This window comes from Tupaia chinensis, unplaced genomic scaffold (assembly GCF_000334495.1).
Source record: "Tupaia chinensis unplaced genomic scaffold, TupChi_1.0 Scaffold000448_1, whole genome shotgun sequence".
Lineage (NCBI taxonomy): Eukaryota > Metazoa > Chordata > Mammalia > Scandentia > Tupaiidae > Tupaia > Tupaia belangeri.
The window spans coordinates 42641-55837 of NW_006159953.1; the positions used below are offsets into that span (position 1 = coordinate 42641).

Here is a 13197-nt window from a genome sequence, read left to right on the forward strand (position 1 = left end):
GGATGCCAGGGACAATGGGGGAGGAAGATGGGACATAGCAGAGGGTGGGGGATGGGGAATCAGGGATGGCAAGACAAAGGGCAAGGTATGCAGGACGTAAGAATTGGAAAATTATTTGCTGAGAACATGTATGTGGATGTGCTTGATTGAGCCAATGCACAGTGTATTTTGGATGGAAAATTCATTTGTGTGTTGTGATGGTGTAAAGTGAATTAATAAAAAAAAAAGAAATGTATGGTTTTGAAAGGAAAGTTCTATGGAGAATGATTTAGAATGGGTATTTGTTAGTATTTTGCATCATTTACATGACTGTTTTTGCAAAAAAATCTATAGGTCACCTATAATGCTTGTATCTGTATTATTAAAAATTTTAAATCAGAACTTTGTTATAAAAACTCTTTCAACTGGAACTTTGTTATAAAAACTCTTTCAACTGGAATATCTTAAAGAGCTTTTATAATTTAGCTGTTAAAAACGGCTAGTGTTCCAGAAAACACTAAGTTCAGAAATTCAGTAGTCAATAGTTCAGCAAAATTTTTTGTGTAACTCTTATAAGGGATTTTAAACTGAGTATCATTATTTAGAAAAGAAAATTTTTCCACTTGAATGTATATATATATATAAAACTTTTTGTTTGTTTGTTTCCATAGAGAGTGTATATTCACCAGAGAATGAGACAGACAGAGCATGAGAAAATTCAAACTCCCATGAGTGAGGGCCACACCACAATCCGCTCTCCTCCGCTCTTTTCTTGGGCACGCACACACATGCACACAGTGTGATTTTCAAGCTGTCAGGTCCAGGACTTGAACTATGGTCAGCCACATAGAAGTACAGCACCTTAACTAGCACGCCACCTTTTTATTTTTCTTATAAGTTTTTGCTATATAGGGCATGTGAACTTACCAGAGAAAAACCAGGGCTGGGGCATGGGAAATACCTCAAACTCACCAGAGAGAGACGGGGGGAATGGCCATACCATAATCCCTTTTCCTCTAGAATCCTCTCAGGATTTTGGACATGCATGCACACACTTCTGGAATGATTTTCAAGCTGCTGCATCTGGAATTCAAACCAGGCATCCATACATGTGGGATCCAGCGCCTCAATATCCATACCATTATTAGCTGGACCCTTTATACTGTTTAATTTTTTTTAAGTATTTTACTTATATGCTTTAAAAATGTATTTTATGAGGCCAGCAGGTGGCATGTTGCTGAAGGTGCTGGGCCCACATGGCTGACTGTGGTTTGAATCCCAGACCTGGTGGCTTGCTTTCTTCTTTTCTTTTTCTCTCTGGTCAAATTAATATAAATAAATAAATAAATAACAATAATAAATAAAATAATCCTTTAAAAAATTTTAAGATAGGGACCAGCAGGAGGTATAATGGCTATGTTACTGGATTCCCACATAGTAGACTGTGGTTTGAGTCTCACACCCAGCAGCTTAAAGATTATGCTGGGTACATGTGCATGCATGCCAAAATTCCTGAAAGAATGGACCGCGATGTGGCCATCTCCCCTGAGGGGTGATTTCTCGCTTTCTATCTCTGTCTCTCTGATAAGGACATATGCCCTAAGGCAAAAAAATCTCTCCCTACAAAAAGAAATTTTTTAGTAAAATGTATTTTAATTCATAATGTACATAGTATTAGCACATGTACATAAATAATAATTATATACTATTAGGGACATATGTTCAAACTTTTTTTTTTAATAGAGATTTGTGCTACAAGGTGTGTGCACTCACCAGAGAGACAGAAAGTGAGAAATCACCCCTCGGGGAGAAGGTCACACCACAATACCTTCTCCTCCATTCTCTTAGGATCTTGAGTTTGCACACCCATATGCCTGGTATGACTTTTTTAAGTCACCATGTTCAGGACTCAAACCACAGTTGACCACATGGGAGTCCAGCGATATAACCATTACACCATCTGCTGGTCCCTATGCTCAGACTTTCAACAACAACAACAACAACAAACCTGGAGGGAACAGCAGTTAGTGTAATGGCTATGTCACTGGACTCCCATATAGTCGACCATGGTTCAAGTCCTGGACCCAGTGGCTTAAACTAACATCAGGCATGTGTGCATGCATGCCCAAGATCTCGAGAGGAGAATGGAGGAGAAAGGATTGCGGCATGACCATCCCCCCCTGGGGCGGGGGGGGGGGGGATTTCTAGCTTTCTATCTCTCTGGTGAGTGCATGCACCCGGTAGCAAAAGCCTCTCAAAAAAAAAAAAAGAACAAGAAATCCTGCATAGTACCGTAACAGAAGTCTGAAGACTCCTGGTCTTAGGTATTATTTTTACATTTGGGTACAAATATAAACATATGTATCAGTATAAACCTCATCTTTGTCTTCTACTGATCCTAACATCATGTCCATTCCTTTTTAAAGAATTACTATATTTAACTTTATTTATTTATTTATTTTTCATTTGACCAGAGAGAGAAAGTGAGAAAACAAGCCGCCAGGTCGGCCATATGGGAGTCCAACACCCTTAACCACCACACCATCTGCCGGCCCCTCATATTCCTTTTTAAAATTATTTTATTATTATTATTTTTAATTTACTATAGGACATGTATGCTCAGCAGAGAGAGACAGAGACTGAGAAACTAAGCTACCAGGTCTGTAACTGAAACCACAGTCAGCAATGTGGGAATTCAGCCCCTTCACCACCCCACCATGTGCTGCCCCACATTGTGTTAATTTTAACATCTGCTGATCTGCTGCTTCCTTTCCATTTCTACAATTACCATTCTAGTCTAGGTCCTACTCTGTTACAAGATCACCAAACTAAAGTTTCTTCATCTACCCTCTCCCCAATAAGGCAGTTGTCAGATTTTAAAATGTTATCCCAGGTAGCTCCTAAGAAAGTAGTATAAATAAAATAATTAAGCCTGTTCTTTTTTTAATCAGAAAGGCAAGCCAGTCATAACTACAGTAAAATCAACTAAGAGCATAACCGAATTTCAACATTAGCTGCTGGTTGCTGTTCTAATGTGACTACAACTCTACAATTTACATTTGAAAATAAGTAATGAATGAGAAGGGCTTTTGTCATGGTTCTAACCTGTGCTAATGCAAACCCTAATGCAGAATTAAGGTGTATGCAAGATTTATTTGAGCATAGTTTCCACACAAAGAAATAATTATAAAATCTGATTTGGCAAAAGGAGTCACTCAAAAGACAGGTCACAGTGCTACTTATGCTACACACCAAGTTACTTCATCTTCAGCAAATACTATTTGAGTGAATGAATGAATCTCTCTGGTAGTTAATTTTACCATTAAAAAATGAGGCTGGATTTAATGCCCTCTGCAGTTCTTTATAGTCTAAATTTTCTAGGACATATTTTACTAGGAAAATATAAACTGCTTCAAGCCCTAATATGCTGAGGATTCTACTTATTATGTACTAGGACACTGAACGATCTGCTTTCAGTGAGGAATGAAGCCCTCAATGACCCCAATGTGTTAATCCTATTACTGATTTTGAAGGAATTTCAGGGTTGCCCTTGACAAGACCAGTCTGCAAGATGCTCAGAATATAAAGTCTTTATTTATGGTTAGAAACTATATGTGAATAACTATCAATGCATGATGCTTAGTAACCACTCTTGAGATGACTGCTGTTCTACATCTCAAGATATACTGATTTTTCTCAGATAAATGCAACTTATTGACACTGAGAGTCCTATTCAGATGGTGGCTCTTGGCCCACTGAACCTTAAAGTGTCACAAGATTATTTATTGATATTTTAGAATGAAAAAACTCTGACCCTTGTACCTTTTCAATGTAAACACAGAAGTTCAACAGCTGAATAAAAGTAAAATATTTCTTTCAAACAGATTATTTTAAAAACACAAGAAAAGTGAAAATATTTCTAATCTAGTGATATATAGGAATTACTAAATATGTAGGATTAACTATTTCAAACAGATAAATGCCAATAGAAAAATAGCAAAGTTTATGCATTTTTAACACAAAATTTTTCTAAGGAATACAATCTTCACAAAATGATTTAAGAATCTGAAACTTCAATTTTAACATCAATCCTTTTCACTTTCAGTAAATGTATGGGACAGTTGCCAAGTTCATTGCATAGCTCAATTTCTCTTTTTTCTACACATTCTCAAAGTAGAACTCACAAATAAATATTTGTGCTTTCATCCCACATATACATTTACTGATCTATCCCATCATCTGTACATGGTGGTAACCAATGGGCTGTGAAGTAAATAGCTTCGTACAATACACACAATTGTTTTTAGGATGATAGATCTCAGAAAAGGAATTCTCTCCCTACTCCCCACTGCCTATAAAATGGATTTTATTAAAAGAAAAGAGTGACTAATATAGGAATGACTATATCTTTCCTTCATGTTTTGGGAAGCATTTAAAACAGTATTAAGGGATTAAAGGCTACTAAGTGTCAGAGTCACACAGATGAAAGTTAGTCCCTATCCTTTGAATCTAACAATGTAATGACTGCCTTTTGGATCTAACAACATAATGAGAAAGACATCCAACCGCAACATAGAGGGATTAGTGCTTTCGTAAATGTGGAAAAACTCAGTGTGTGGGGGTGTCATAAGCAGTCAAAATAGTAGAATCAAGCATAAAATATGGTAATGCAATTCTGAAACAGCTTCTCACAAAATGTCCTGCTAATTAAGCTGATATGGTTGCATTCTTTTAAAGTCCTTTTAACAGCATTACAAAGGCAGTTTTGGACACTAAAATTAGGATTATGCCAAATTATATCTTTAGTGAACTTATTCCATGTACTATAAGAAAAAGCCATAGTACAGGTTTTGAAAAGGTTTTAGTGGACAGTCAACAGTTCCAAAGTTTTTTATACTAACTAAAAATAATAAAATCTGAGAACCTGCCTGTTGGCCATGGATAGAGTCAGATCCCATGTGGCTGACCATGGTTGAATTCCAGCCCCAGGGGTTTAAAAACATGCTGGGCCCATGTGCATTCATACCCGATATCCTGACAGAATAGACAAATGAAGGAAAGGAGATTGTGGTGTGACCAAATCCCATTGGGGTTCTCTCTCTCTACCTCTCTACCTCTCTCTCTCTCTCTCTCTCTCTCTCTCTCACGCGCGCGCACATGTGCCCTCTGGGAATTAAAACAATTAAAAAAATTATCTCATGGGGCCAGCAGGCGTGGTGGTTAAGGGCACTAGATTCACACATGGTTGACTACAGTGTGAATCCCAGACCTGGTAGCTTGTTTTCTCACTGTCCTCCTACCCTGTCTCTCTGTAGTCAAATTAATTAATTAAAAAATTTTTAAAAGTCTATATAATAAAATTATCTCAGAGGTTTGCTATTGGGTTGTCAGAAAAGTCCTGATGTATTCTTCTGTTTTGCTATGCAAAAATGCATGACTCTTCAGACAACCCATTAATTAATGATGATTACTCTTATCTTCTTAGGGGAGCTCCAGAATTTGCCTAAGTGAAACAGGGTGAAATTAACACAAACCCCTTTCTTGTGTCTGGCTGTTTCACCTCTGATTATATTTGTTGTTCTCTTTTGATGCTACTGCAGTTAAGATAGCCTTGGCCCTCCTCCTCCTTGGGAGGTAATATTCCTTATTTGCCTCTACTCTCTTTTCCCACTCACCCAACCCTCAAGTAAATGAAAAACAGGGTAGAGCCTGGGAGAGAAAGCTGAACTAAGGCCTACTTCTAGTCCGAACAAAAAAGACCTTTGTAACTTATTCAATGACCTCAAGGGATGGGGATAGCGCTTTCTCCTTCTCCAAGGCCGGGCACACTCATTAAAACAGTCACAGAACACCAGCAGTAAGGCTTTTAGATTACCGGTGAATATTTTGTTCACTACCCCCACAGTCTCTTTATTTTTAATTAAAAAAAGAAACTTTGTAACACCTATTTTTCTCTTGATTTATAAAAATAATATATATTCTCAGTTAAAAAAAATAACTAGGGGGAACCAGCAGTTAGCGTAATGGCTATGTTGCTGGATTCCCACGTAGTCGACCACGGTTCGCGTCCTGGACCCGGTGGCTTTAAAACTCACGACGGGCACGTGTGTGTGTGTGCCCAGGATCCCGAGAGGAGAATGGAGGAGAAGGGATAGCAGCGTGATCATCCCCCTGGGGCGGGGGGTGACTTCTCGCTTTCTGTCTCTATGTCTCTCTCTGTCTGCCTGGCGCCCTATAGCAAAAAAAAACTCTCCAAAAAAAAAAAAAAAAAAAAAAAAAAACCAAAAAAAAAAAAAAAAACCCTAGGAAAATATATAAAGACCTATAAATCTAACCATCTGTTACACATTAGTACTTGGATGTTCCAATGACATTTAAAACTCAGCATATCTAGAATGGAATTTATCGTTTCTATCACCCCGTTTTTCTCCCTGGAATTACAGCCCACTTGGCAACTGGCACCACTCTATGTAGTCACTTCAGCTTAGTTACCCAATATTATATTTGATTCTTCCCTCTCTTCTTTATCCCCAATCAACCCAATACCATAACCTGAGACTTTAGTTTCAGATTATTGTGTGTACTTTTTCTTTAGAACATGTATTTTCCTTTTAGAAAATTATTTGACATTAATGGAATTTCTTAATAGCTACTATAATAGTAATAGCTTACTAATTTTTACTTGTTTTCTTAGATCAGTCCTTTTTCTTTAGTTCTGTAATAATCCTATTTGTAAATTCTTTGTTTTCATCAGCTGGCATTGCTTCTTTATTGTTTTCCTGATAAAAGATATGAAGCCAGATTGTTTTCTAAGTAAATGGTAGTTCCCCCTTAATCTCGGAGGATATATTCCAAGAAACCCCAGTAGTTTTGTGAAACTGAGGATAATACCAAATCACATATGTGCATATCTATAGATGCATACCTATGATAAATTAACAACTAGTAATAAAGTGGAAGAGTTATAACAATGTACTATAATAAAAGTTATGCGAACGTGGTGTGTGTGTGTGTCTTAAAATACTGTATTGCAGTGAACCTTGGGTAACTGAAACCATGGAAAGTGAAACCATGGATAAGGGGAGACTAATTTCTTTTATCTTCTATTATAAACTATGGGTCTTGCCTCTGTATTATTAAAACATTTTTTTCTCTCTTGAGAAGCTCCACAGACATTTATTCTGGCATTTGTTACTAGCAGAGTTTCACTGCCCTCCTGATTTTATTTTTTCCTTTGTGTAAATCCTATTTGTTTTATATGGGTCTGACAGCTGTAGGAACATTTTTTTACCCTAAAAATTGAAACCTGTGGAAAGAGAGTGTGAGGGAGAAGAACATAGGAAATCTGGGGGGGAAATGGAGAGGTAAGACACTTGTGGGGCACAGATAAGGTTTATTATCTGTTGATGAGGATGTGTATGGTGGTCTCAACTGGGCTGGACTGAGGTGTATATCATGCTAGGTAAAGTCTCTTCACAATCTAAATGATGTATAGCAATTTAATGTATGAATAATAATTCTAAAATATATTAAAAATTAATAATAATTTTTTAAAAAGAAAATTGTAACAAGCTATGCCTGTATGTAAATATGAGTTGAAAATTTGAGGTTGTTTTCTTCACTGATTTGGCTTTTGCTTGAGTTAATATGTTGTTCATTTCCTTCACTGTATTTTTAATTTAGTAGTTTCATCTTCATACAGTATTTTACTTTTATATGCTTTGCAGGGTACCTTTTGTACCACTGTACCTTTCTGTACAATTTCACTGATTTCATAAAAGATACCATTCAATGAATGGTATCTTCAATGGAATATTCAAAGAATATTCATTGATTGGAATATTCAGCAAGAATATAAAAGATCTATTTTTTAAAAACTGTTTTACTTTTCCATAGAACTGATGATAAATGGTATTTATTCTCTTTGGTCATCTCTTCCCAGACTACATAGAATAGAGAGCTGTTTTACTAGTGGGCAAATAGGTCCTTACTGAATCTTTAAAGTCCAAACAAAGCAAGTATATTATAGTTGAATTTGTTCAATCAATGGCCAGTGAGGGAGTAAAGAGGGAGACAACCATAGCTTTCTATAAGACTTTTTTTAACCTCTTGGTGGAGGCAGGCTGCACTTAGTTTGGGTCATACCCCCATTCTCTCAATGGAGAGGATACTCTCATCCATACATATCATTTTTAATGTAGGTTTAACAGTCACATCAGGATTACTGTTTTGGAGGCTCTCTTACATGCTTGGTGCACTTTACAGAAGCACCAACAAAAATGAGATTGACCCCATACCAAGTCTGTTTTTCACACGTTGGTTGTAGGGGAGAGGGAGAGCATTACTGAATATCACTGAAAGGTTTCTCTTTCTCTCCTTATCTCTGTCTCTTTCTCATGTAGCTCCTTATTTTATCACATTTAGTTAATCAGGTCAATTAAGTATTGTCTGGACCATCTCTCAATCTTGTCTTATTCCAAATAGTATGATGCCCCCATCCTAGTTTCCAGTATTGTAATGAATTTCTTCTAACTTTACATTATTTTTGTCATTTCCTGGAAATCAAAACAGTTTTTCCCCCTTTGGAGATTTTTGCCATAGTGCCCGTGTGCTTGCCGGAGAGAAAGAGAAAAAGCGAGAAATCATTCCCACCCCTCACCCCAGGGTTTGGCCATGCTGCAGTCCCTTCTCCTCTGTTCTCTCATGATTTTGAGCACACATGCACATGTGCCCAGTCTGAGTTTCAAGCTGCCAGGACCAGGACTTGGACCACAGTTGGCCATGTAGGAGTCTAGCTCTGACCACTATGACACCTGTTGGCCCCAAGGGAATCCAGAAGACTTTTAGATGAAGAAGAAGAAGAAGAAGAAAAAAGAAAGAAAGAAAGAAAGAAAGAAAGAAAGAAAAAAGAAAAGAAAAGAAAAGAAAAGAAAAGAAAAGAAAAGAAAAGAAAAGAAAAGAAGGAAGGAAGGAGAAGTGGAAGAAGAAGAAGAAGAAAAAGAAGAAAGAAGAAGAAAAAGGAAGGTACGTCTTATAAAAGTGTATCATCTTTTCATATTTAGGTAAAGAAAAATTAGTGGAAGTTAAAGGCTAAGAAAGAAAACGTTTGCAATGAAAATGGAAAATATGGCTCTCAGAATAATGAAAAATATGGTACTCAGAATAAAGTTTCCTCTAGGAATAATGAAAAAAAAATTAGAGTCAGTAGTTTTTACCTGAACAACTCAGATTTTAGGAGCTCAGAAATTCATGGGACAATAGAATAAGCTTAAAGATACTTTTTGTTATTATTGTTAAAATAGAAATCCAGCTAGTGTGACCTCGTAACACATAACCCTTCACAAGGCATGCTACACACTCTATCTTAATAACAGTGACATGATTATTTTGCCAGGATGGAAGCCAAGTAATTTACTGATTTAATCCATAAAATGACTCTGCAGAAAGTACAATTATTGTCCCTATTTTACAAATGGGAAATTTATACAGAAATTATGTAACTTGCCCAAGGTAACATATAGTGAGCAGCAAAGCTGGGATACTAGTTGAATTATGAGTGAACAAAACAAAAGGAAGTTAACAGAAATGTAACAAAGAATATTAGTTCCTTGTATTCAAGATGTGGTCCAAAAACTACCACCATCAGTATCACCATGTTAAAAACAGACTAACAGGTTCCACCCCATAACTACTGAATCATAATCTTAATTCTAACAAGATTTTCAAGTGATATTTATGTACGTTAAAACTGAAAAGCACTGTGTTTGTTCTACTTTGGTAGAAGAGAGATAACACTATCTTTAGCTGGTATGAATCTGTATAAAAAGTGGATAGAGATGAGGGCCAGCAGGTGGCATGGTGGTTGCGGTGCTGGATTCCCACATGGCCAACCATGGTTCAAGACCTGGACCCAGCGGCTTAAAAATCACAATAAATAAATAAAATAGTGGGACCAGCAGATGACATAATGGTTACATCACAGGACACCCATGCAGTCGACCACAGTTCGAGTCCTGGACCTGGCAACTTAAAACACCAGGCATGTGTGCCTATGTGCCCAAAACCCAAAGAGGAGAATGGATGAGGGACTGCAGTGTGGCCATCCCTCCCTCCCACCGCCCTGGGGGTGATTTCCTGCTTTCTCTCTGTCTGTCTCTCCAGCAAGTGTCTGCACACTATAATGGAAAATTTTTCTCCCAAATAAATAAGATACTTCAAAATATCTATATCTATATCTATATCTATATCTATCTATCTATCTATATATATATATTTTAAGTGGATAGAGATGAAACACTTGGGGAAATAGGGCTTGTACTAGTGGAATATATAAAATATTTTAGGGGCTAGCAGGTGACATGGTCATTGGGGTGCTGGACTACCATATGGTTGACTGCAGTTTAAGTCTTGGACCTGGTGCCCTGCTTTCTCACTTTCCCTTTCTCTCCCTCTGGTCAAGTTAAAAATAATAATAAAAAATATTAAATAAATAATTCTAAAAATACATATATTTTAATAGGTGACACTAGGATTGTCACTCGATTGTCAAAGATCAGCTAAAAGCTTGGAGAATTCACAAGCTTAATAAATATGAGGTTTTAGGGACATGTCCATGAGGGACTACATATTGGCCCTTCCTAGGTCCCCAATGGCACAGACCTGGGAAATAAACAACAGCAGTAGATTAGTTCAGAAAATGAGGATTATCCAAAGGTGAAATCTGAAAAAAGTGGCAGAAATGGCAGACATTTAAATAAAAAGAAAGAAAAGGAGAAATTATAGGATAAAGTGTAGGATTCAACCAGGATGAGAGATGTCCAAAGAATTAGGAGATAGAAAAAAAGCAAAAAAGTCATAACTCTCCCTTGAGGAACTGATTATTCTGATCAATGAATAAACTACATTAGAACTAAGCTCCACAACAGCAGGGTTTTTTCTTTTTGTTTACTACTGGTTTTCCAGAACTTAATGACTAGCATGTTGTGGGAATTCAATAAATATCTACGGAATAAAAGTTCAAGAATGAATTGCCAGGACTAGCAAATGGCGTAATGGTTACAGCACTGGACTCCCATATAGTCAACAGTGGTTTGAGTCCCAGACCTGGTGGCTTAAACCTCAGGCTGGGTACCTTTGCATGTGTGCCCAAGATTCCGAGAGGAGAATGAAGGAGAATGGATTGCAGCTTGCCCATCCCCCTGGGGTGATTTTTCGCTTTCTGTCTGTCTCTCCGGCGAGCACACACACACCTTCTAGCAAAAATATCTCTGAAAAAAAAAAAAAAAAAGAATTGCCAAGAACACAAGTGTCAAAAGAAAATAGATTGGAGCATTAATAAATTTTAAAAGTACATTAATATATCTTCTAATTAGAAAGTAAGGTCCAGGAACCAGCAGTTAGCATAATGGCTACGTCACTGGACTCCCATGTAGACAGTGGTTCGAGTCCCAGACATGGTGGCTTAAACTCATGCCACATGCGTGTGCATGAGTGCCCAAGATCCCAAGAGGAGAATGGAGGAGAAGGGATTGTGGTGTGGCCATCTTCCCTGGGGGGTGATTTCTCACTTTCTGTCTGTGTCTCTGTCTCTCTCCGTCTTTCTGGCGAGTGCACGTGCCCTATAGCAAAAACCTCTCCAAAAAAAGAAAGTAAAGTCCATGAGTATACATATTTTCACTTCTTTCTTTGGGTCAAATGGATAAAGTAAAATGTTTGATATAGCATACTTAGTAGAGCAATACTCTTGCTAAAAGTAAACCTTTAACACCACAGTAATAAATATAAGATATGCTATCTAGACACTTTACCCCTAGGGCGGGCTCAAAATATACCTTCCCTTACTTCACCTCAGAAAAGTGTTGAAGAGATGTCAATGATGCTTAAGTGAGCCAGAGAACTAGGTGTTGCATCCCAAGTAAAAGGTAAAAACATCAAATGTTCTTTTACCTACAGATCTGTGGGAGGAAATCTTGACTCTTTTGTGATCCTCATCTAGATTTACTCGCTCTTCTATCAGATAAAAAAAAAAGAGAGAGAAAAAGAAAAACAAAACAAAAAAAGAAATAAAACAAAAACCTCTTCCTATTAGCTTGGGAAGGCTATTATTAAAAGATCAGAAAATCAGGGTACAGTCAACAAAAAAATTGCATAAAACAGACAACATGTTTCTAGGCTAGGCAAAAATGAATCCTTTTCACCTGGCCCAAATTCTTCATTGTATTAATGGCATTAAATGGTGAGTATATCCCAAAGATGAGCTTAGGAATTTACAAGGGTGGTGGCAGCAGATTCTGGTCTAGCAAATGTGGAATTAGAATCCTGGCTTTGAACAGCTTGGGAATACAGTTAAAAATTAATTATAAGAATTTTCTTTATCTGCCAAATTGTAGGATTTTAAATATTGTCATTTTAGCAACCATAAAAACTTCTAAGCAATAAATAACCAATGAACTATTTTTAGGGGGGAAATAAAGGCTTGTTTAAAATGTAGACAGAATGTCAAGTAGTAAAGTGTTTTACCTGGAATGATCCAAGAATATCCTTTAAAGGCTCTTCATAAAACTCATCTCTTCCAAAGAACAGCAGCAACTCAAAGAAACTCCTAGAAAGAATAAGTGAATGATAACTTTCATTTCTTCTTTGAGTTTTTGCTCTAGTTTAAAAGATAATCAAGTGATAATAGCTATTTAATATCAAATATTTTATTTTAAACTATTTGGTTTAAAAAATAGTTTAAAAACTATATTGATAATTTAGAATTCATATGCTTTTACTAAGATTTTAAAAGTAATGTTTTCAAGAAAAAAGAAAATAAAGCAATACTGGAGTTACTACATAATGAAATAATTATGTTATTTATGCCTACCAGTGTCCACAATGCAATAAAATTCAATGGTATAGAAGGAGGAGCTAAAGCAATGGTTCTACACCAAAGGATAATCTAAAATAAACAAAGTCTAGCTTCACCTTGTATAGTAGGAATCTTGAGAAAATCTAAAATCAAGTTCCTCCCAAAGGAAGAGAAGGGATGGGTAAAATTGACACAAAACATAAAAGAATTACCATAAAACTTTCAGCCAACTTTTACATATAGCAAGTACCACCAACTATACTTTTTTTTTTTTTTTTTTTTTTTTTGCTTGGGGGTATTTGCTCCCCAGAGAGGGTGAGAGATAGACAGAGACAGTGAGAGAAATAGTGAGAAATCCCCCGCCACAG

General features: G+C 36.7%; 1 protein-coding gene across 1 annotated transcript in view; it reads right to left on the minus strand.

Moving 5' to 3' along the window:
• The window catches only part of ZNF654 (zinc finger protein 654), a 104095-nt gene that overhangs the window by 25744 nt on the left and 65154 nt on the right, over positions 1-13197 (minus strand). Inside the window, exon 3 of the mRNA XM_006155330.2 lies at positions 12499-12580. Within this exon, the coding sequence (XP_006155392.1) occupies positions 12499-12580 (82 nt within the window). The remainder of the gene's footprint in view (positions 1-12498; positions 12581-13197) is intronic.